Source organism: Telmatherina bonti (genome assembly GCF_933228915.1).
Source record: "Telmatherina bonti genome assembly, chromosome: 4".
In the NCBI taxonomy this organism is placed as follows: domain Eukaryota; kingdom Metazoa; phylum Chordata; class Actinopteri; order Atheriniformes; family Telmatherinidae; genus Telmatherina; species Telmatherina bonti.
This window is the reverse complement of record NC_136622.1, coordinates 2,597,935-2,622,596: the sequence shown is the minus strand read 5'-3', so window position 1 is coordinate 2,622,596 and position 24,662 is coordinate 2,597,935. Positions and strand designations below refer to the sequence as shown.

Here is a 24,662-nt window from a genome sequence, read left to right as displayed (position 1 = left end):
GCTAAGTGGCTACAGACATGGCCATGTTGGTTCCAGGAGCATAGATTTGATGTGAACTGAGGCTAGCAGCTAAGTGGCTACAGACACGGCCATGAGAGTTCCAGGAGTTTAGATTTGATGTGAACTGAAGCTAGCAGCTAACTGGCTACAGACATGGCCATGTTGGTTCCAGGAGTTTAAATTGTACTGATGTGAACTGAGTCTAGCAGCTTACTGGCTAAAGACATGGCCATGTTGGTTCCAGGACTATAGATTTGATGTGAACTGAGGCTAGCAGCTAACTGGCTATAGACATGACCATGTGGGTTCCAGGAGTTTAGATTGTATTGATGTGAACTGAAGCTAGCAGCTAACAGGCTAAGGACATGGCCATGTTGGTTCCAGGAGTATAGATTTGATGTGAACTGAAGCTATCAGGTAACTGGCTACAGACATGGCCATGTTGGTTCCAGGAGTTTAGATTTGATGTGAACTGAGGCTAGCAGCTAACTGGCTACAGACATGGCCATGTTGGTTCCAGGATTTAGATTGTATTGATGTGAACTGTAGCTAGCAGCTAACTGGCTACAGACATGGCCATGTTGGTTCCAGGAGTTTAGATTGTATTGATGTGAACTGAGTCTAGCAGCTTACTGGCTACAGAAACGGCCATGTTGGTTCTAGGAGTATAGATTTGATGTGAACTGAGGCCAGCAGCTAACTGGCTACAGACATGGCCATGTTGGTTCCAGGAGTTTAGATTGTATTGATGTGAACTGTAGCTAGCAGCTAACTGGCTACAGACATGGCCGTGTTGGTTCCAGGAGTTTAGATTGTATTGATGTGAACTGAGTCTAGCAGCTTACTGGCTACAGAAACGGCCATGTTGGTTCTAGGAGTATAGATTTGATGTGAACTGAGGCTAGCAGCTAACTGGCTACAGACACGGCCATGTGGGTTCCAGGAGTTTAGATTTGATGTGAACTGAGGCTAGCAGCTAAGTGGCTACAGACATGGCCATGTTGGTTCCAGGAGTATAGATTTGATGTGAACTGAAGCTAGCAGCTAACTGGCTACAGACACGGCCATGTTGGTTCCAGGAGTTTAGATTTGATGTGAACTGAGGCTAGCAGCTAACTGGCTACAGACATGGCAATGTTGGTTCCAGGAGTATAGATTTGATGTGAACTGAAGCTAGCAGCTAACTGGCTACAGACACGGCCATGTGGGTTCCAGGAGTATAGATTTGATGTGAACTGAGGCTAGCAGCTAACTGGCTACAAACATGGCCATGTTGGTTCCCGGAGTATAGACTTGATGTGAACTGAAGCTAGCAGCTAAGTGGCTACAGACATGGCCATGTTGGTTCCAGGAGTTTAGATTGTATTCATGTGAACTGAAGCTATCAGCTAACTGGCTACAGACACAGCCATGTGGGTTCCAGGAGGTTAGATTTGATGTGAACCGAGACTAGCAGCTAACTGGCTACAGACATGGCCATGTTGGTTCCAGGAGTATAGATTTGATGTGAACTGAAGCTAGCAGCTAACTGGCTACAGACATGGTAATGTTAGTTCCAGGAGTTTAGATTTGATGTGAACTGAAGCTAGCAGCTAACTGGCTACCGACATGGCCATGTTGGTTCCAGGAGTATAGATTTGATGTGAACTGAAGCTAGCAGCTAACTGGCTACAGACACGGCCATGTGGGTTCCAGGAGTTTAGATTTGATGTGAACCGAGGCTAGCAGCTAACTGGCTACAGACATGGCCCTTTTGGTTCCAGGAGTTTAGATTGTATTGATGTGAACTGAAGCCAGCAACTAACTGGCTACAGACATGGCCGTGTTGGTTCCACGAGTTTAGATTGTATTGATGTGAACTGAATCTAGTAGCTAACTGGCTACAGACATGGCCATGTTGGTTCCAGGAGTTTAAATTGTACTGATGTGAACTGAGTCTAGCAGCTTACTGGCTACAGACATGGCCATGTTGGTTCCAGGAGTATAGACTTGATGTGAACTGAAGCTAGCAGCTAACTGGCTACAGACATGGCCATGTTGGTGCCAGTAGTTTAGATTGTATTGATGTGAACTGAAGCTAGAAGCTAACTGGCTACAGAAACGGCTATGTTGGTTCCAGGAGTTTAGATTTGATGTGAACTGAAGCTAGCAGCAAACTGGCTATAGACACGACCATGTGGGTTCCAGGAGTTTAGATTGTATTGATGTGAACTGAAGCTAGCGGCTAACTGGCTACAGACATGGCCATGTTGGTTCCAGGAGTATAGATTTGATGTGAACTGAAGCTAGCAGCTAACTGGCAAAAGACATGGCCATGTTGGTTCCAGGACTATAGATTTGATGTGAACTGAGGCTAGCAGCTAAGTGGCTACAGACACGGCCATGTTGGTTCCAGGAGTTTAGATTGTATTGATGTGAACTGAAGCTAGCAGTTAACTGGCTACAGACACGGCCATGTGGGTTCCAGGAGTATATATTTGATGTGAACTGAGGCTAGCAGCTAACTGGCTACAGAAACGGCTATGTTGGTTCCAGGAGTTTAGATTTGATGTGAACTGAAGCTAGCAGCTAACTGGCTAAAGACATGGCCCTTTTGGTTCCAGGAGTTTAGATTGTATTGATGTGAACTGAAGCCAGCAACTAACTGGCTACAGACATGGCCGTGTTGGTTCCACGAGTTTAGATTGTATTGATGTGAACTGAATCTAGTAGCTAACTGGCTACAGACATGGCCATGTTGGTTCCAGGAGCATAGATTTGATGTGAACTGAGGCTAGCAGCTAAGTGGCTACAGACATGGCCATGTTGGTTCCAGGAGCATAGATTTGATGTGAACTGAGGCTAGCAGCTAAGTGGCTACAGACACGGCCATGTTAGTTCCAGGAGTTTAGATATGATGTGAACTGAAGCTAGCGGCTAACTGGCTACAGACATGGCCATGTTGGTTCCAGGAGTTTAGATTGTACTGATGTTAACTGAGTCTAGCAGCTTACTGGCTAAAGACATGGCCATGTTGGTTCCAGGACTATAGATTTGATGTGAACTGAGGCTAGCAGCTAACTGGCTATAGACACGACCATGTGGGTTCCAGGAGTTTAGATTGTATTTATGTGAACTGAAGCTAGCAGCTAACTGGCCACAGACATGGCCATGTTGGTTCCAGGAGTATAGATTTGATGTGAACTGAAGCTAGCAGGTAACTGGCTACAGACATGGCCATGTTGGTTCCAGGAGTTTAGATTTGATGTGAACTGAGGCTAGCAGCTAACTGGCTACAGACATGGCCATGTTGGTTCCAGGAGTTTAGATTGTATTGATGTGAACTGTAGCTAGCAGCTAACTGGCTACAGACATGGCCGTGTTGGTTCCAGGAGTTTAGATTGTATTGATGTGAACTGAGTCTAGCAGCTTACTGGCTACAGAAACGGCCATGTTGGTTCTAGGAGTATAGATTTGATGTGAACTGAGGCCAGCAGCTACCTGGCTACAGACATGGCCATGTTGGTTCCAGGAGTTTAGATTGTATTGATGTGAACTTTAGCTAGCAGCTAACTGGCTACAGACATGGCCATGTTGGTTCCAGGAGTTTAGATTGTATTGATGTGAACTGAGTCTAGCAGCTTACTGGCTACAGAAACGGCCATGTTGGTTCTAGGAGTATAGATTTGATGTGAACTGAGGCTAGCAGCTAACTGGCTACAGACACGGCCATGTGGGTTCCAGGAGTTTAGATTTGATGTGAACTGAGGCTAGCAGCTAAGTGGCTACAGACATGGCCATGTTGGTTCCAGGAGTATAGATTTGATGTGAACTGAAGCTAGCAGCTAACTGGCTACAGACACGGCCATGTGGGTTCCAGGAGTTTAGATTTGATGTGAACTGAGGCTAGCAGCTAACTGGCTACAGACATGGCAATGTTGGTTCCAGGAGTATAGGTTTGATGTGAACTGAAGCTAGCAGCTAACTGGCTACAGACACGGCCATGTGGGTTCCAGGAGTATAGATTTGATGTGAACTGAGGCTAGCAGCTAACTGGCTACAGACATGGCCATGTTGGTTCCCGGAGTATAGATTGTATTCATGTGAACTGAAGCTATCAGCTAACTGGCTACAGACACAGCCATGTGGGTTCCAGGAGGTTAGATTTGATGTGAACCGAGACTAGCAGCTAACTGGCTACAGACATGGCCATGTTGGTTCCAGGAGTATAGATTTGATGTGAACTGAAGCTAGCAGCTAACTGGCTACAGACATGGTAATGTTAGTTCCAGGAGTTTAGATTTGATGTGAACTGAAGCTAGCAGCTAACTGGCTACCGACATGGCCATGTTGGTTCCAGGAGTATAGATTTGATGTGAACTGAAGCTAGCAGCTAACTGGCTACAGACACGGCCATGTGGGTTCCAGGAGTTTAGATTTTATGTGAACCGAGGCTAGCAGCTAACTGGCTACAGACATGGCCATGTTGTTTCCAGGAGTATAGATTTGATGTGAACTGAAGCTAGAAGCTAACTGGCTACAGACATGGTAATGTTAGTTCCAGGAGTTTAGATTTGATGTGAACTGAAGCTAGCAGCTAAGTGGCTACCGACATGGCCATGTTGGTTCCAGGAGTATAGATTTGATGTGAACTGAAGCTAGCAGCTAACTGGCTACAGACACGGCCATGTGGGTTCCAGGAGTATAGATTTGATGTGAACTGAGGCTAGCAGCTAACTGGCTAAAGACATGGCCATGTTGGTTCCAGGAGTATAGACTTGATGTGAACTGAAGCTAGCAGCTAACTGGCTACAGACATGGCCATGTTGGTGCCAGTAGTTTAGATTGTATTGATGTGAACTGAAGCTAGCAGCTAACTGGCTACAGAAACGGCTATGTTGGTTCCAGGAGTTTAGATTTGATGTGAACTGAAGCTAGCAGCAAACTGGCTATAGACACGACCATGTGGGTTCCAGGAGTTTAGATTGTATTGATGTGAACTGAGGCTAGCAGCTAAGTGGCTACAGACACGGCCATGTTGGTTCCAGGAGTTTAGATTGTATTGATGTGAACTGAAGCTAGCAGTTAACTGGCTACAGACACGGCCATGTGGGTTCCAGGAGTATATATTTGATGTGAACTGAGGCTAGCAGCTAACTGGCTACAGAAACGGCTATGTTGGTTCCAGGAGTTTAGATTTGATGTGAACTGAAGCTAGCAGCTAACTGGCTACAGACATGGCCCTTTTGGTTCCAGGAGTTTAGATTGTATTGATGTGAACTGAAGCCAGCAACTAACTGGCTACAGACATGGTCATGTTGGTTCCACGAGTTTAGATTGTATTGATGTGAACTGAATCTAGTAGCTAACTGGCTACAGACATGGCAAGGTTGGTTCCAGGAGCATAGATTTGATGTGAACTGAGGCTAGCAGCTAAGTGGCTACAGACATGGCCATGTTGGTTCCAGGAGCATAGATTTGATGTGAACTGAGGCTAGCAGCTAAGTGGCTACAGACACGGCCATGTTAGTTCCAGGAGTTTAGATATGATGTGAACTGAAGCTAGCAGCTAACTGGCTACAGACATGGCCATGTTGGTTCCAGGAGTTTAGATTGGACTGATGTTAACTGAGTCTAGCAGCTTACTGGCTAAAGACATGGCCATGTTGGTTCCAGGACTATAGATTTGATGTGAACTGAGGCTAGCAGCTAACTGGCTATAGACACGACCATGTGGGTTCCAGGAGTTTAGATTGTATTTATGTGAACTGAAGCTAGCAGCTAACTGGCTACAGACATGGCCATGTTGGTTCCAGGAGTTTAGATTTGATGTGAACTGAGGCTAGCAGCTAACTGGCTACAGACATGGCCGTGTTGGTTCCAGGAGTTTAGATTGTATTGATGTGAACTGAAGCTAGCAGCTAACTGGCTACAGACACGGACATGTGGGTTCCAGAAGTTTAGATTTGATGTGAACTGAAGCTAGCAGCTAACTGGCTAAAGACATGGCCATGTTGGTTCCAGGAGCATAGATTTGATGTGAACTGAGGCTAGCAGCTAACTGGCTACAAACATGGCCATGTTGGTTCCAGGAGCATAGATTTGATGTGAACTGAGGCTAGCAGCTGAGTGGCTACAGACATGGCCAGGTTAGTTCCAGGAGTTTAGATTTGATATGAACTGAAGCTAGCAGCTAACTGGCTAAAGACATGGCCATGTTGGTTCCAGGAGTATAGATGTGATGTGAAATGAAGCGAGCAGCTAACTGGCTACAGACATGGCCATGTTGGTTCCAGGAGTTTAGATTGTACTGATGTGAACTGAGTCTAGCAGCTTACTGGCTAAAGACATGGCCATGTTGGTTCCAGGACTATAGATTTGATGTGAACTGAGGCTAGCAGCTAACTGGCTATAGACACGACCATGTGGGTTCCAGGAGTTTAGATTGTATTGATGTGAAATGAAGCTAGCAGCTAACTGGCTACAGACATGGCCATGTTGGTTCCAGGAGTATAGATTTGATGTGAACTGAAGCTAGCAGCTAACTGGCTACAGACATGGCCATGTTGGTTCCAGGAGTTTAGATTTGATGTGAACTTAGGCTAGCAGCTAACTGGCTACAGACATGGCCATGTTGGTTCCAGGAGTTTAGATTGTATTGATGTGAACTGTAGCTAGCAGCTAACTGGCTACAGACATGGCCGTGTTGGTTCCAGGAGTTTAGATTGTATTGATGTGAACTGAAGCTAGCAGCGTACTGGCTACAGAAACGGCCATGTTGGTTCTAGGAGTATAGATTTGATGTGAACTGAGGCCAGCAGCTAACTGGCTACAGACACGGCCATGTGGGTTCCAGGAGTTTAGATTTGATGTGAACTGAAGCTAGCAGCTAACTGGCTACAGACATGGCCATGTTGGTTCCAGGAGCACAGATTTGATGTGAACTGAGGCTAGCAGCTAAGTGGCTACAGACACGGCCATGTTAGTTCCAGGAGTTTAGATTTGATATGAACTGAAGCTAGCAGCTAACTGGCTAAAGACATGGCCATGTTGGTTCCAGGAGTATAGATTATATGTGAACTGAATCTAGCAGCTTACTGGCTACAGACATGGCCATGTTGGTTCCAGGAGTTTAGATTTGATGTGAACTGAAGCTAGCAGCTAACTGGCTACAGACACGGACATGTGGGTTCCAGGAGTTTAGATTTGATGTGAACTGAAGCTAGCAGCTAACTGGCTAAAGACATGGCCATGTTGGTTCCAGGAGCATAGATTTGATGTGAACTGAGGCTAGCAGCTGAGAGGCTACAGACATGGCCATGTCAGTTCCAGGAGTTTAGATTTTATGTGAACTGAAGCTAGCAGCTAACTGGCTACAGACATAGCCATGTTGGTTCCAGGAGTATAGATTTGATGTGAACTGAGGCTAGCAGCTAAGTGGCTAATGACACGGCCCTGTTGTTTCCAGGAGTTTAGATTTGATGTGAACTGAAGCTAGCAGCTAACTGGCTACAGACATGGCCATGTTGGTTCCAGGAGTATAGATTTGATGTGAACTGAAGCTAGCAGCTAACTGGCTACAGACACGGCCATGTGGGTTCCAGGAGTTTAGATTTGATGTGAACCGAGGCTAGCAGCAAACTGGCTATAGACATGGCCATGTTGGTTCCAGGAGTTGGGATTGTATTGATGTGAACTGAAGCTAGCAGCTAAGTGGCTACGGACACAGCCATGTTGGTTCCAGGAGTATAGATTTGATGTGAACTGAATCTAGCAGCTTACTTGCTACAGACATGGCCATGTTGGTTCCAGGAGTATAGATTTGATGTGAACTGAAGCTAGCAGCTAACTGGCTACAGACACGGCCATGTGGGTTCCAGGAGTTTAGATTTGATGTGAACTGAGGCTAGCAGCTAACTGGCTACAGACATGGCCATGTTGGTTCCAGGAGTTCAGATGTGATGTGAACTGAAGCTAGCAGCTAACTGGCTACAGACATGGCCATGTTGGTTCCAGGAGTTTAGATTGTACTGATGTGAACTGAGTCTAGCAGCTTACTGGCTACAGACATGGCCATGTTGGTTCCAGGACTATAGATTTGATGTGAACTGAGGCTAGCAGCTAACTGGCTATAGACACGACCATGTGGGTTCCAGGAGTTTAGATTGTATTGATGTGAACTGAAGCTAGCAGCTAACTGGCTACAGACATGGCCATGTTGGTTCCAGGAGTATAGATTTGATGTGAACTGAAGCTAGCAGCTAACTGGCTACAGACATGGCCATGTTGGTTCCAGGAGTTTAGATTTGATGTGAACTGAGGCTAGCAGCTAACTGGCTACAGACATGGCCATGTTGGTTCCAGGAGTTTAGATTGTATTGATGTGAACTGTAGCTAGCAGCTAACTGGCTACAGACATGGCCGTGTTGGTTCCAGGAGTTTAGATTGTATTGATGTGAACTGAGTCTAGCAGCTTACTGGCTACAGAAACGGCCATGTTGGTTCTAAGAGTATAGATTTGATGTGAACTGAGGCCAGCAGCTTACTGGCTAAAGACATGGCCATGTTGGTTCCAGAAGTATAGATTTGATGTGAACTGAAGCTAGCAGCTTACTGGCTAAAGACATGGCCATGTTGGTTCCAGGAGTTTAGATTTGATATGAACTGAAGCTAGCAGCTAACTGGCTAAAGACATGGCCATGTTGGTTCCAGGAGTATAGATTTGATGTGAACTGAGGCTAGCAGCTAAGTGGCTAATGACACGGCCCTGTTGTTTCCAGGAGTTTAGATTTGATGTGAACTGAAGCTAGCAGTTAACTGGCTACAGACACGGCCATGTGGGTTCCAGGAGTATATATTTGATGTGAACTGAGGCTAGCAGCTAACTGGCTACAGACACGGCCATGTTGGTTCCAGGAGTATAGATTTGATGTGAACTGAAGCTAGCAGCTAACTGGCTACAGACATGGCCATGTGGGTTCCAGGAGTTTAGATTTGATGTGAACTGAGGCTAGCAGCTAACTGGCTACAGACATGGCCATGTTGGTTCCAGGAGTTTAGATTTGATGTGAACTGAAGCTAGCAGCTAACTGGCTAAAGACATGGCCATGTTGGTTCCAGGAGTTGGGATTGTATTGATGTGAACTGAAGCTAGCAGCTAAGTGGCTGCGGACACAGCCATGTTGGATCCAGGAGTTTAGATTTGATGTGAACTGAATCTAGCAGCTTACTGGCTACAGACATGGCCATGTTGGTTCCAGGAGTTTAGATTTGATGTGAACTGAAACTAGCAGCTAACGGGCTACAGACACGGACATGTGGGTTCCAGGAGTTTAGATTTGATGTGAACTGAAGCTAGCAGCTAACTGGCTAAAGACATGGCCATGTTGGTTCCAGGAGCATAGATTTGATGTGAACTGAGGCTAGCAGCTGAGTGGCTACAGACATGGCCATGTTAGTTCCAGGAGTTTAGATTTTATGTGAACTGAAGCTAGCAGCTAACTGGCTACAGACATAGCCATGTTGGTTCCAGGAGTATAGATTTGATGTGAACTGAGGCTAGCAGCTAAGTGGCAAATGACACGGCCCTGTTGTTTCCAGGAGTTTAGATTTGATGTGAACTGAAGCTAGCAGCTAACTGGCTACAGACATGGCCATGTTGGTTCCAGGACTATAGATTTGATGTGAACTGAAGCTAGCAGCTAACTGGCTACAGACACGGCCATGTGGGTTCCAGGAGTTTAGATTTGATGTGAACTGAGGCTAGCAGCTAACTGGCTACAGACATGGCCATGTTGGTTCCAGGAGTATAGATTTGATGTGAACTGAAGCTAGCAGCTAACTGGCTACAGACACGGCCATGTGGGATCCAGGAGTTTAGATTTGATGTGAACTGAGGCTAGCAGCTAACTGGCTACAGACACGGCCATGTTGATTCCAGGAGTTTAGATTGTATTGATGTGAACTGAAGCTAGCAGTTAACTGGCTACAGACACGGCCATGTGGGTTCCAGGAGTATAGATTTGATGTGAACTGAGGCTTGCAGCTAACTGGCTACAGACATGGCCATGTTGGTTCCAGGAGTTGAGATTGTATTAATGTGAATTGAAGCTAGCAGCTAAGTGGCTACGGACACAGCCATGTTGGTTCCAGGAGTTTAGATTTGATGTGAACTGAGTCTAGCAGCTTACTGGCTAAAGACATGGCCATGTTGGTTCCAGGACTATAGATTTGATGTGAACTTAGGCTAGCAGCTAACTGGCTACAGACATGGCCATGTTGGTCCCAGGAGTTTAGATTGTATTGATGTGAACTGAAGCTAGCAGCTAAGTGGCTACGGACACAGCCGTGTTGGTTCCAGGAGTTTAGTTTGTATTGATGTGAACTGAGTCTAGTAGCTAACTGGCTACAGAAATGGCCATGTTGGTTCCAGGAGTTTAGATTGTATTGATGTGAACTGAAGCTAGCAGCTTACTAGCTACAGAAACGGCCATGTTGGTTCTAGGAGTATAGATTTGATGTGAACTGAGGCCAGCAGCTAACTGGCTACAGACACGGCCATGTTGGTCCCAGGAGTTTAGATTGAATTGATGTGAACTGAAGCTAGCAGCTAACTGGCTACAGACATGGCCATGTTGGTCCCAGGAGTTTAGATTGTATTGATATGAACTGAAGCTAGCAGGTAACCGGCTACAGACATGGCCATGTTGGTTCCAGGAGTTTAGATTGTATTGATGTGAACTGAAGCTAGCAGCTAAGTGGCTACGGACACGGCCATGTTGATTCCAGGAGTTTAGATTTGATGTGAACTGAAGCTAGCAGCTAACTGACTAAAGACATGGCCATTTTGGTTCCAGGAGTATAGATTTGATGTGAACTGAGGCCAGCAGCTAAGTGGCTACAGACACGGCCCTGTTGGTTCCAGGAGTTTAGATTTGATGTGAATTGAAGCTAGCAGCTAACTGGGTACGGACATGGCCATGTTGGTTCCAGGAGTTTAGATTGTATTGATGTGAACTGAAGCTAGCAGCTACCTGGCTACAGACACGGCCATGTGGGTTCCAGGAGTTTAGATTTGATGTGAACTGAAGCTAGCAGCTAACTGGCTACAAACATGGCCATGTTGGTTCCAGGAGTATAGATTTGATGTGAACTGAGGCTAGCAGCTAACTGGCTACAGACACGGCCATGTTGGTTCTAGGAGTTTAGATTTGATGTGAACTGAGGCCAGCAGCTAACTGGCTACAGACATGGCCATGTTGGTTCCAGGAGTATAGATTTGATGTGAACTGAAGCTAGCAGCTAACTGGCTACAGACACGGCCATGTTGGTTCCAGGAGTTTAGATTTGATGTGAACTGAGGCCAGCAGCTAACTGGCTACAGACATGGCCATGTTGGCTCCAGGAGTATAGATTTGATGTGAACTGAAGCTAGCAGCTAACTGGCTACAGACATGGCCATGTTGTTTCCAGGTGTTTAGATTTGATGTGAACTGAAGCTAGCAGCTAACTAGCTGCAATGTTAGTGATATGAACTCCCTCCTGCTGAACTCCTGACTAATGCGATGCTTTTTCGAGCCTTTTCCGGAGGAGTTACCCATGCAGGGGCAGTACAACACGTAGCCGCTCTCATCCCACCGCAGCTCCGCAGCCAAGCTCCGGCACGTCTGGAGAAGAAAGAGAAAAAGAAAACTAATCCATGTCGGAGCCTGGTTTGTCTGGCGTCTCGTCACCATGGCGGCTCATTTCCCAGAATGCGCTGCTCTTTTTACTTCTTAGGCTTTATTGAAGTACTGGATCTGAAGCAGGCGCCCCTGCTCCCACCTGCTGGCATGGAGCTGCTGGCATGAGACCCGGTGGAGTAGAAAACCTTTCCAGATTTTCCTTTCAGATTTTCTGGATACAATTTTTTTCCCCAGGTTTGCCAACATAGGATCTATATTTAATAGAGTAGCCTAAAATAATCAGTATGAATAAAAATAAAAAGTCACTGTTTTTTAAAAGAAGAATCCGAATGCCTCTTTTTAAATTTTACATTAAAAAAAATAAGAAAAAAAATATTCATCTCACTTCAACAGACTCTCCGAAGTATTTTTTAAGTCAAAAGTACAATTTTTTTAAATATTTGACAAAACGTTTTCTTCTTTTCATCATCAAAACAAATAAAAACAAGCAGACGTAGGAAAACAGAATAAATATGTTAAAATACAAATAAATAAAAAAAGTTCATTTATTTTTTGCTTTAAGTATTAGATCTGGTCAATTGTGTTTTCCCTTTAATAAACAAGGAAATACAAAAATAAATGCTTTTATTAAATTTCTGAATATGAGTGATTTATCTTTTCTGAATGATTTTTGTCATGGATTGTTTGTGATGGCTTAAAACCCGATTTGCAAGACGAAAAGATAACAGAATAAACAGAAATCATTTGCTTGGGTATTAATACTAAAGCTGTCTTGAATATGAGTTTATATCCGTTTCCTGAATAGGATTTTGATTAAAAGACAGTTAATCCTGCAAGGCCCTGAATGGTCTGTTTGAACATCAAACTAAGCATGGTTCAAAGACCACTTTGATGACGACAACCACGGGCATAAATGTTCCCTTGCGTCACCGGGACCCCCCTCTGGAGCCAGGCCTGGGGGTGGAGCACGAGAGCGAGTGTCTGGTGGCCGGGCCTTTGCCCATGGGGCCTGGTCGGGCTCAGCCCGAAAGGGTTACATGGGCCCCACCTCCCGTGTGCTCACCATCTGCGGGAGGAGCCGTAGGGGTCGGGTACAATGTGAGCTGGGCGGCAGCAAGGGGCGGGGACCCTGGTGGTCCGATCCCCGGCTGCAGAAGCTGGCTCTAGGGACGTGGAATGTCACCTCTCTGGTGGGGAAGGAGCCTGAGCTTGTGCGCGAGGTTGAGCGGTTCCGGCTAGATATAGTTGGACTCACCTCGACACATGGCTTGGGCTCTGGAACCAGAACCCTGGAGATGAGATGGACCTTCTTCCACTCTGGAGTTGCTCATGGTGAGAGGCGCCGAGCAGGTGTGGGCATTCTCATCAGCCCCCAGCTTGGTGCCTGCACGTTGGGGTTTACCCCGGTGGATGAAAGGGTAGTTTCCCTCCGCCTCCGGGTGGGGGGACGGGTCCTGACTGTTGTCTGTGCTTATGCACCGAACAGCAGTTCAGAGTACCCACCCTTTCTGGAGTCCTTGGAGGGAGTGCTGGAGGGTGCTCCTTCTGGGGACTCCATTGTTCTGCTGGGGGACTTCAATGCTCACGTGGGCAATGACAGTGAGACCTGGAGGGGAGTGATTGGGAGGCATGGTCCCCCCCCCCCCCCCCTCCCAGTCTGAGCCAATGGAGATTGGCCATTGGCTCAGACTAACCCCCGAATTTGTCCACGCCTGTCACACCTGCAATCAGAACAAGTGCTCCTGCCAACCCCCCTGCCGGGTTACTCCAGCCTGTGCCTGTACCCATGCAACCCTGGTTCCACATCTCCCTGGACTTTGTAACAGGCCTGCCCCCATCAGATGGTATGACTGTCATTCTCACTGTGGTTGACCAGTTCAGCAAGATGGCACACTTCGTTCCCCTCCAGAAGCTGCCATCAGCTAGAAAGACTGCCCAGGTCTTCCATCTACATCGTCTGCCCAGGGATGTCATCTCGGACCGAGGCCCATAATTCACTTCCGCGTTCTGGAAGGAGTTCTGCTATCTTCTGGGGGCTACAGTCAGTCTAACCTCTAGGTTCCATCCTCAGTGCAATGGGCAGTCAGAGCGGGCGAACCAGGAGCTGGAGAAAGCATTTTGCTGTATTGCTTCATGCAAGCCTCAGACTTGGGCGCAACAACTGACATGGGCACAACTCCCTCACCTGCTCATCCACAGGTATGTCACCTTTTCAGTGTGTATATGGCTACCACCCTCCTCTGTTTACCAGCCAGGAAGGGGAGGTTTCTTTTCCGTCTGCCCTCGCCTATGCCCACCCATGCCGCTGCACCTGGCACAAGCTTGTGCCACTACTCAAGTCAGTTACCAGCTATGCCACTGGGGCCAACTGTCGGAGGAAGCCTGCACCCTCTTACCGTGTGGATCAGGTGTGGCTGTCAGCAAAGGACCTACCACTGAGGGCGGAACCTCGTAAACTGGCACCTTGGTTCCTCTGTCCTTTTCCAATCCAGAGGCTCATCAGTCGGGCTCCAGTTGCAGAGGTCCATGAAGGTACACCCTACTTTCCATGTTTCAAAGGCCAAACCAGTACATGTAAGCCCACTGGTCCTAGCAACACCTCCTCTCCCTCTCACCTCATTGATGGGTTGGTTTACACCGTCCGACGCCTGTTTAGATGGAGATGGAGGGGTAGGGGTCTCCATTACCTCATCGACTGGGAGGGCTATGGACCTGAGGAGAGGACCTGGGTGCCAGCCAGTTGGATTGTGGATCGGACTCTCATCACCGACTTCCACCGTCAGAATCAGGACCAGCCTGCCATCCGTTGCCCAGCATCTGACTCTGCCTCTGGCCCAGATCCTAACCTGTAAGCTGTTCTGGGCCGTGATGGCAATTCTTCAATTCCCTTGGAGGATGAGGCCATGACATCTGATCGCTCCAAGGCGTTCTACAGTAAACTCTTTCTTTTATTTACATTTATTAATTTATCAATATAGAGATACAGTTGTACAAAGTCTGAAAATAAAGTATTGTATCAAAACTGTACAATTCAGAAGTTACCCAGAAAAACACTCAAAGAGCAAAAACCTCCACCAAGGTCTTTAAAAAGTTCCTGCATCCAAACGGTGATCCGGAACACCACCAAGATTAAATCAGTTCTTCCTTTTCACGTTTCCAACAAGTCCTGAAAATTTAATGAAAATCTGTTCATAACTTTTTAAAGGTGGAGTATGTAAGATTTTCAAAATTTTCAAAATAAATGAACTAATATAATAACTACAAACATAATTAGAAAGTTTTTGAACATGTAGGTTCCAGTCTGTCCATATTTGAAGCGTTATTAAATTACAAGTTTAATTAATGACAAATGACAAAAAGCACTTTTTTTTTTACTGGTAAGCAAACATTTAAGAAGGGTCTTTGTCTTTAATTAAACTTGAAAATATTACAAATCTTACATACTCTACCTTTAAGTTATCTTGAACACAAACAGACAAACAGATAAGCAGTAAAAACATAACCTCCTTGGCGGAGGTAATTATGCAATATGTAAAACTCTCTTTGTGAAACATCAATATCATATTTTTCCATAAACACCTCATAGGAGTAAAATTTATCATTTGCATTTAGTAGATTATTCACTGTGTTAACATTATTTATAAACCAGTTATGTAGAAAAGTGTTTTGTTTGTGTGTAATATATACGCCTTGTTCCATAGAAAACAGTTATGTGGGCAAACTACGTTGGTTCTGCAGCAAGACTCGAAAGCAGAGACCCATCCAATATGGCGGCGACGCTCCAGCACTCAATGAGGTGTCTAAGTATATATGATGTCTATGTCTATGTGTATGTCTATGTGTATATTATGACTAATGCTAGGTCTAGCTGGAGTGGATTGCTATAGCTAGTAACGTATAGAAAGTTTGCTTTATGATTAATAATGAGTGTAGAAGTGGGAATGTGATGCTAATTACTGTATTCTAACATAAATAGCGACACACAAACATTGTTTTACTTTGATGCAGTGACAACAAATAAAGCTCTATGCTAGCTGTAAATCAACAAACATTTTATTTGTTTTGGGTATATTTTTTAAAGATCTCAGAAGTAAATTTGATCCGATCTTCATGCTCTGCCCCAACATGCCTTGTGAAATCAGATGGAGCTAATCAGTCAGGCGATAATGGCTTGGTTGGAATGGAGGACAGCGCCTCCAGAGTTCCGTCATTATATGTTCATCAATAGATGTTCACATGTGTGCGCAACATGCTCCAATGCTGTGTGCTGGGTCGGCATGGCAACATGCTGTGGTCTCAAAACTTCCATTTAGATTTGTGGATTGTCTGCTAGCCTGCTTTGTTTGCCTGAATCAACGGATAATTGCTTGAATATGTCAGATTAAAGGGATGATGATTATCTGCTGTGAGGCTGAGTTTCACACACTGTAATCTGATTACAATTTGTTGTTGACAGTTACAGCAAATCAAAGGCCGCAATAGAGTCTTTATTGACAAGTAAGACGTGGTATGTAGCTAAAAGAAAGTTGTCTGAACCCAATTTCTTCAGAAAGAAGAGTTCTTCTTCATCCTGTAACGTTTGGTCTCTTTGTCACTCTGGTTTTTGGTCTTTCTGACGCTCGACAGCTGGCTGCTCTTTCCCTCTTTTCCTGTCGTTCTGGCGGTCTGCTCCTCCCCCATCTTATGAACACACACTGTTTTTCATTGTTAGCGATGACAGCAACGATAACAATGCGAAGAACCACAACTCACAGCCGGAGAATGAGAGAGGAGCAGAAAGAGAGTGAAAGTCTTTGTTCAGGTGAAATGATGAAACAAGCAAATGCAGCATGAAAATGTGCTCCTGCTTGTTGATATCTGTGATATCACCATCCAGTGTTTAATAATTTCATTTCCCTTTCTGCCTCTTGAGGTTCCTCACATGCATCACTTTACCAAGTAAAGCCTCAGAAGAAGGTGTTGATCAGAGCATGTTTCCTCATTTCAGCCGAGCTGCAGAATAGCAGGCCTGCTGCTCGGCCTGGGGGAAATAAGCTCATGAGCCTCCAAACCATCCGCCTCATGTTGACCTTTCTGTTGTTCCTGACAACCTGCTTTCACTTCAGCTGGTTGTGTCATTACAGCATACAGAAACCTGGTGTTTACACTGCTAACTCTTCATATAAGCTGTTTTAGAGTTGTTTCAGGTGTTGTGTTCAGCACATTGCTTCAGCTTTGGTTGTGTTAAAATGCTTTATGAATAAAGTTGAGTTCATTCATGTTGAATTCAACTTTTTCTCTCCAACAACAGAACACAAAGTAGCAATCTGTTCAATTTGCTTTAAAAATCAGCTAAAAGTACAGAATGGAAACAGAAACCATTTCCCTCAAAGCATTTATTTCATTTTTAAAATGACAGATTTGTGCTGTTATTTGTCACATAAACTTTATGTTTAAGAGCTAAAAAAAAGATAAAAAATTAAATGATCTATCTATCTATCTATCTATCTATCTATCTATCTATCTATCTATCTATCTATCTATCTATCTCTAGTGGGAATTATTTTAAAATCAAATGTAAATAATCACAGGTTTTGTAATTAACATTTTCTTCACATAATATTTGGCCCGAAAAGCAACTTTTTAAAAAAAATTTAAATCAAATAATAGACACTAATATTAATATTGGAAACTCAGGCTCAGTTCATGTCTGGAAAAATAGATTGAATTTAATTTCTATTTAAAACAGAAAATATCCCTGACCAGACTGAAGAGACCTAAAATTAAAATGTCATTTTAAGTAAATTAACAGCTCCAGGCAACATGTTACAATACTTCATGTTTGTAAAAAAAAAAAAAAAAAAAAAGTCATTGTATATTACCAACTGTTTTAGGACCACGTGTACGTTGTCATGTCCACATTTTGCAATGTAATGCTGAAATATTTCATTTAAAAAGAAGATGATCACCTCCTGCTCTGACTGCAGCTGCTGCTGAGGACTGTGTGAATCAGAAACAAATAATTCAAAACTCAAGAATCACACCACTGAATCATGAATCATGATTCCTCATCTGACTCATTAACTCACTTGACTCTGCTCCTGCTACCTTACTGACCGCAGAGCGAACTGAGGAGAATATTGTGCAAAGCTGCTAAGACAATTACTCACAGCTCACAGTCGAGTTCTGACTCGCTCACCGCCTCTCTTACCATGAGCTCTGAATCACTCACTCACGATATGTAACGTCACTTAACTCAGAGTATGTACGACTCACAAAGTGCGTCTCCATTACGTCTAAAATCGTACAAAAACAAAATTACACAAGAAAAAACTCAAATGGAAACACCACATTTTGAGAAAAAGTCTGTGTTGCTAAAAAGGTTTCATGCTCTCATTAGGTGTTTTTTCAGGCATTTTGATTTAGATATCGTTTTACATATCGTAAATATGAACTGAAAACACTTTGTCACATTAACGTGTCCCAGTTCGTGACATTGAGGCGTCATGACTAGTTTATTTCCAGTAAATACGACGCGGTAAATACGACGGTAAATACGACGCGGTAAATACGACGGTAAATACGATGTGGTAAATACGACGCGGTAAATACTACGTGGTAAATATGATGCGGTAAATACGATGCGGTAAATACGACGCGGTAAATATGATGCGGTAAATACGACGCGGTAAATACGACGCGGTGTATGCGATGCGGTGAATGCGGCGTGGTGTATACCATGCGGTGAATGCGGCGTGGTGTATGCCATGCGGTGAATGTGGCGTGGTGTATGCCATGCGGTGAATGCGGCGTGGTGTATGTGACGCGGTGAATGCAGCGTGGTGTATGAGACGCGGTGAATGCGGCGCGGTGTATGCCATGCGGTGAATGTGGCGTGGTGTATGCAATGCGGTGAATGCGGCGTGGTGTATGTGATGCGGTGAATGCGGTGCGGTGTATGCGATGCGGTGAATGCGGCGTGGTGTATGCCATGCGGTGAATGCGGCGTGGTGTATGTGATGCGGTGAATGTGGCGCGGTGTATGCCATGCGGTGAATGTGGCGTGGTGTATGCCATGCGGTGAATGCGGCGTGGTGTATGCCATGCGGTGAATGCGGCGTGGTGTATGTGACGCGGTGAATGCGGCGCGGTGTATGCCATGCGGTGAATGTGGCGTGGTGTATGCCATGCGGTGAATGCGGCGTGGTGTATGCCATGCGGTGAATGTGGCGCGGTGTATGCCATGCGGTGAATGTGGCGTGGTGTATGCCATGCGGTGAATGCGGCGTGGTGTATGTGACGCGGTGAATGCGGCGCGGTGTATGCAATGTGGTGAATGTGGCGTGGTGTATGCCATGCGGTGAATGCGGCGTGGTGTATGTCATGCGGTGAATGCGGCGCGGTGTATGCCATGCGGTGAATGCGGCGTGGTGTATGTCATGCGGTGAATGCGGCGCGGTGTATGCAATGTGGTGAATGTGGCGTGGTGTATGCCATGCGGTGAATGTGGCGTGGTGTATGTGACGCGGTGAATGCGGCGTGGTGTATGTGACGCGGTGAATGCGGCGTGGTGTATGCAATGCGGTGAATGCGGCGTGGTGTATGTCATGCGGTGAATGCGGCGCGGTGTATGCAATGTGGTGAATGTGGCGTGGTGTATGCCATGCGGTGAATGCGGCGTGGTGTATGCCATGCGGTGAATGTGGCGCGGTGTATGCAATGTGGTGAATGTGGCGTGGTGTATGCCATGCGGTGAATGCGGCGTGGTGTATGTGACGCGGTGAATGCGGCGCGGTGAATGCGGCGCGGTGTATGTCATGCGGTGAATGCGGCGCGGTGTATGCCATGCGGTGAATGCGGCGTGGTGTATGTGACGCGGTGAATGCGGCGTGGTGTATGTGACGCGGTGAATGCGGCGTGGTGTATGTGACGCGGTGAATGCGGCGTGGTGTATGTCATGCGGTGAATGCGGCGCGGTGTATGCAATGTGGTGAATGTGGCGTGGTGTATGCCATGCGGTGAATGCGGCGTGGTGTATGTGACGCGGTGAATGCGGTGCGGTGTATGCCATGCGGTGAATGCGGCGCGGTGTATGCCATGCGGTGAATGCGGCGCGGTGTATGCCATGCGGTGAATGCGGCGCGGTGTATGCCATGCGGTGAATGCGGCGCGGTGTATGCAATGCGGTGAATGCGGTGCGGTGTATGTCATGCGGTGAATGCGGCGCGGTGTATGCAATGTGGTGAATGTGGCGTGGTGTATGCCATGCGGTGAATGCGGCGTGGTGTATGTGACGCGGTGAATGCGGTGCGGTGTATGCCATGCGGTGAATGCGGCGCGGTGTATGCCATGCGGTGAATGCGGCGCGGTGTATGCCATGCGGTGAATGCGGCGCGGTGTATGCCATGCGGTGAATGCGGCGCGGTGTATGCAATGCGGTGAATGCGGCGCGGTGTATGCGATGCGGTGAATGCGGCGCGGTGTATGCGATGCGGTGAATGCGGCCCGGTAAATACGACGTGGTAAATGATACGGTGTGGAACAAATAACAGAAAATTTCAGAGTTTTGGAAAAAAAAATGCACGTGTTTATATTTTTGTGAATGTGTAACCGACACACTGACCTAAATGAAACTCGATGTACTTTGGTGAGTGACTCATTTAAACTGGATTCAGTTAAAAGAATCACATTTCCCATCACTAGTGAGGACGGTGCTTCCGATGTGTTCTTCTAGATGGGGGAGGGGCTTAAGCTGCCGCCCCCAGAGCTGACTGAACACACGTTCTGTCATGTTACTCCTCAAAAACAACCGAAAAAGTCACTAAACTTGTCAAAAGTCACTTTATCTTTAAGTTTAATCACTGGTGGGGTCTGAAAAATTGCTGAATCTGGCGTCAAACTGCAAGACTTTAGTGGAAGGCTAGCGTCCATCAGCGTCATCGGTGTACCAGGAAACAATGTTCCACAATTTAATGCATAACTTTTTTAATGTGTTATTTTTGTCTATAATCAATTAACCTTAGTTAAACTAAAAGAACAAAAAGAAGGTGAAATCATTTTTTATTTGTTTAAAAATTAAAGTTTTAAAAGTGGAAGTAAAACTGTAACAACTTTCTGATGCAGATAAAGTTTATTATTGAAGTTTCGTTCAAGTAATTTCAGGAAAAATAACTTTACTATTAATTTGTCTTTTCTCATGTGAGAATAAAAGCCATGAATGTATAAATAAAGTTTTATTAGCTCCGTTCATGGGTCTGAGGGCATCTTCGTGATGGTTTTTCTAAGATTTATACTTGCGTTATTTATTTATAAACAAAGAAAAAAGTAGCAAAGAAAACAGGTGATTTGTGTTTGGATTTAAAGATGTCTGAAAGTAAAGAACTACACACTCAACACAGCATAACTTTTCATTAACGAACAGAAACAAGCAATTTCAGTTCAACAAACAAATTCTGTCGAGTCACCACTAAGTGTTCTTACAGGTGTGTCTTGACTTTTAGGATAAAATCTTAATGGAACATTTTAAAAATGAGTTTATTTTTTGTTTGGTTTAGTTTTGTGTTTTTATTAAACAACGAAAAGTTTCCCAGACATTTTAACTTCATAAAAACAAAACTGTCTTACCACAACGGGGGAATCTGTGTTACTCTGCTCAGATACAGATAAACAGTGAAAAAATATCAAATTTAAAGACAATAAAATAGAAACACGACACGGTAACTGATGTACACTGTATGGAAGTGTTAGGGAAGTACAGGTAATGTCTCTATAAACCGTCTTTATTAACTTCTGGTGATGAAACATCAGCAGGTCCACGGCTTTATCCTGCTAACCTCCAGGAGGTGAAAACTGTTATTTTTAGCTCCTCTCAGCAGTTGGTGTAAGGGGACAGGACGCTCTGCTCCACCCCTGCTGCTTATCAACCTGCTGCAGGCTGCTGATGCTGCTCCCAGATACTCCAGCTCAGAGAGACCTCCCCACCTTCCAGACTTTATCACACACCAGATGCTGCAGGGTTACGTCAGTATGCACATCATCTCAGCAGTGTGACAGGTTGTGTTTGAGTCGGATCATTTTCACCATCCAACCACAAATGTGATGGCTCTTGTGTTGCTTTGGATGCTGTAACTGAGTCACTGAGAAAAGTTGCTTTTTTTTAAAGCCAGACTTGGTGCAACATCCACCCTGTGGCCGCAGCGCTGCTTCTGTGCATATCAAAAGCTGTTTATCGTCATCTCCACCAATGTAAACCGCCCATTTGTCTTAAACAAAACACACACACAGCCACCTCCCACCACAGCACACCCTGTCTACAGGGCTTGTTCGGGGTTTTGGTGGCATGGAAATCCGCTCCAGATGTTAGCAAATTGTCCCACATGCTAACGGCTGTGGTGCCGACTGATGCTGATCCTGGATGTCTCCGTTGTGGAGATGGGGATAAAAGTGTTTTGCAACTTTCACAGTAAATTCCTGTGTGTGTTTGCATGCAGCTTGAGCATCAAAGCCTAAAAGTTGCTGAAGGAACAGAAACACATTTCTGCTGGATGCCTGGTGATGGCATCACAACCTCAGAAAAGTTGCTTCTTCGTCTCTGTCAGAGCAGCGCGGCAGCCTGAGACATGCAGGGGTTTTGCTGCTGGGCTTCCATGGAAAAGTCTTTCCTGGATGATTTGGAGAGACAGAGCAAGTTGTTTTGTGGCATTGATAGTTAAAAATCACTCCACGGCTCTAAATGACAGACCACCGTGCAACAACTGCAATCAAGCTGAATGCGGTTGCAGCGACCACACTGCTATTCAAATAAACAAACAGAATAATGGAAGATGTTTCTGTCTTCCTGCTGGGAATTCATTTCACTTCATTCATCTTTCAGGCATCTGTTCCTCTTAGATCTGTTCTTGTCCCATTTCTGTTTGTTTTACAGAAACCTCACGTTAAAAGCTGCAAAATAAAAATGTCTTCCATCTGTTTCTCTATATGAAAAGCTTCATTCTCACAGCAGAAGATGGATAACAGCTTAAAGAGACGCTTGAGAACTATCTAGGTTTGGAAAATCAAGTTTACTGATGGACAAGCTAAAGCTAAATGCTACTCAGTGAAGGGAACAAAGGATTTGGAGCCAAATTACAGCCAAATATTTAAAACCTGAAAGTGACATGCAGTAGAACCAAAACACAAAACGCTTACTGGCACAGAAAAAACGACATATGGAACTAAACATCTGGTTGCTTTACAGCTTTCATCACTGATCACATGACCCGTACGCAGCAGTGTTTGTGCTGGCAGGCTAGCTGCTAGCTTCCAGTTAGCTTCCTAACCGTAGTTTTCCTGTTCCAGACCGCCTGCTGACCCTGAACAACGGGATACATGTGTTTGTGCTATCAGAGCAGATACCTGGAAGCCTCTCGGCTGTGTTAGCAGCATGTTGTTGCTGTTATGCAGCAACTAAAGCTCCTCTCAGCCTAAACGCGACTGCCATGAGGTAGCAGCCTTCACCACGTTGTAAATGGAGACGAGACTTTCAGTGTTGATGGAAAGTTAAGGATTTTCTTTTTCTTCATGGTGTCAGTAAAATATCAACGTCTTCTTAGGTTTTCCTGTGAAATGGAGCAGCTCATTGTTAATGCGCTGGGAAGCTAAATCTGCTAGCTAAAAATCCATCCTTTGTTGTAAACCAGGATTTTAATTATGATGCAGGTCTTGAACACCGGGGGCAGTACCGCTGGATTGGCAGACTGGGGTGGTGGTCCCCCTTTTGAAGAAGGGGGACCGGAGGGTGTGTTCCAATTACAGGGGAATCACACTCCTCAGCCTCCCTGGTAAGGTCTATTCAGGGGTCCTGGATAGTTGAATCTCGGATTGAGGAGGAGCAGTGTGGTTTTCGTCCTGGTCGCGGAACAGTGGACCAGCTCTATACCCTCTCTGGGGTCCTGGAGGGGGCATGGGAGTTTGCCCAACCAGTCTACATGTGCTTTGTGGACCTGGAGAAGGTGTTCAACCGTGTGCCCCGGGGGCTCCTGTGGGGGGTACTCCGGGAGTATGGGGTATCGGACCCCATAGTACGAGCTGTCTGGTCCCTGTACGACAGGTGTCAGAGCTTGGTCCGCATTGCCCGTAGTAAGTCGGATTCGTTTCCGGTGAGGGTTGGACTCCGCCAAGGTTGCCCTTTATCACCGATTCTGTTCATAACTTATATGGACAGAATTTCTAGGCGCAGCTTAGTGTTGAGGGGATCCGGCTTGGTGGCCTCAGGATTGGGTCCCTGCTTTTGGCAGATGACGTGGTCCTGTTGGCTTCATCTGGTCGTGATCTCCAGCTCTCGCTTGAGCGATTCGCGGCCGAGTGTGAAGCGGCTGGGATGAGAATCAGCACCTCCAAATCTGAGACCATGGTCCTCAGCCGGAATAGGGTGGATTGCCCTCTCCGGGTCGGGAGTCAGGTCTGGCCTCAAGTGGAGGAGTTTAAATATCTCAGGGTCTTGTTCACGAGTGAGGGAAGGATGGAGCGCGAGATTGACAGACGGATCGGTGCGGCGTCCGCAGTAATGCGGACTCTGCGCCGGTCTGTCGTGGTGAAGAAGAAGCTGAGCCAGAAGGCGATTTACCAGTCGATCTACGTTGACCTCACCTATGGTCATGAGCTGTGGGTCGTGACCGAAAGAAGGAGATCTCGTATACAGGCGGCTGAATTGGGTTTCCTCCTCAGGGTGGCCGGGCTCTTCCTTAGAGATAGGGTGAGGAGCTCGGTCATCCAGGAGGAGATCAGAGTAGAGCTGCTGCTCCTCCGCATCGAGAGGAACCAGTTGAGGTGGCTCGGGCATCTGGTCAGGATGCCTCCTGGACCTCCCTGGTGAGGTGATCCAGGCACGTCTCTCTGGGAGGAGACCCCGGGGAAGACCCAGGGCGCGCTGGAGGGATTATATCTCTCGGCTGGCCTGGGAACGCCTCGGGATCCCCCCCGCACAGTTGGCAAATGTGGCTGGGGAGAGGGAAGTCTGGGCTTCCCTGCTTAGGCTGCTGC

General features: G+C 46.0%; 1 protein-coding gene across 1 annotated transcript in view; it reads right to left on the bottom strand.

Annotated features, from left to right (window-relative positions):
- The window catches only part of pofut1 (protein O-fucosyltransferase 1), a 38,891-nt gene extending 27,184 nt beyond the window's left edge, over positions 1-11,707 (bottom strand). Inside the window, exon 1 of the mRNA XM_079238829.1 lies at positions 11,576-11,707. Coding sequence (XP_079094955.1) covers positions 11,576-11,579 — 4 coding nt within the window. The 5' untranslated portion in view covers positions 11,580-11,707. The remainder of the gene's footprint in view (positions 1-11,575) is intronic.
- Positions 11,708-24,662: the final 12,955 nt, after the last annotated feature.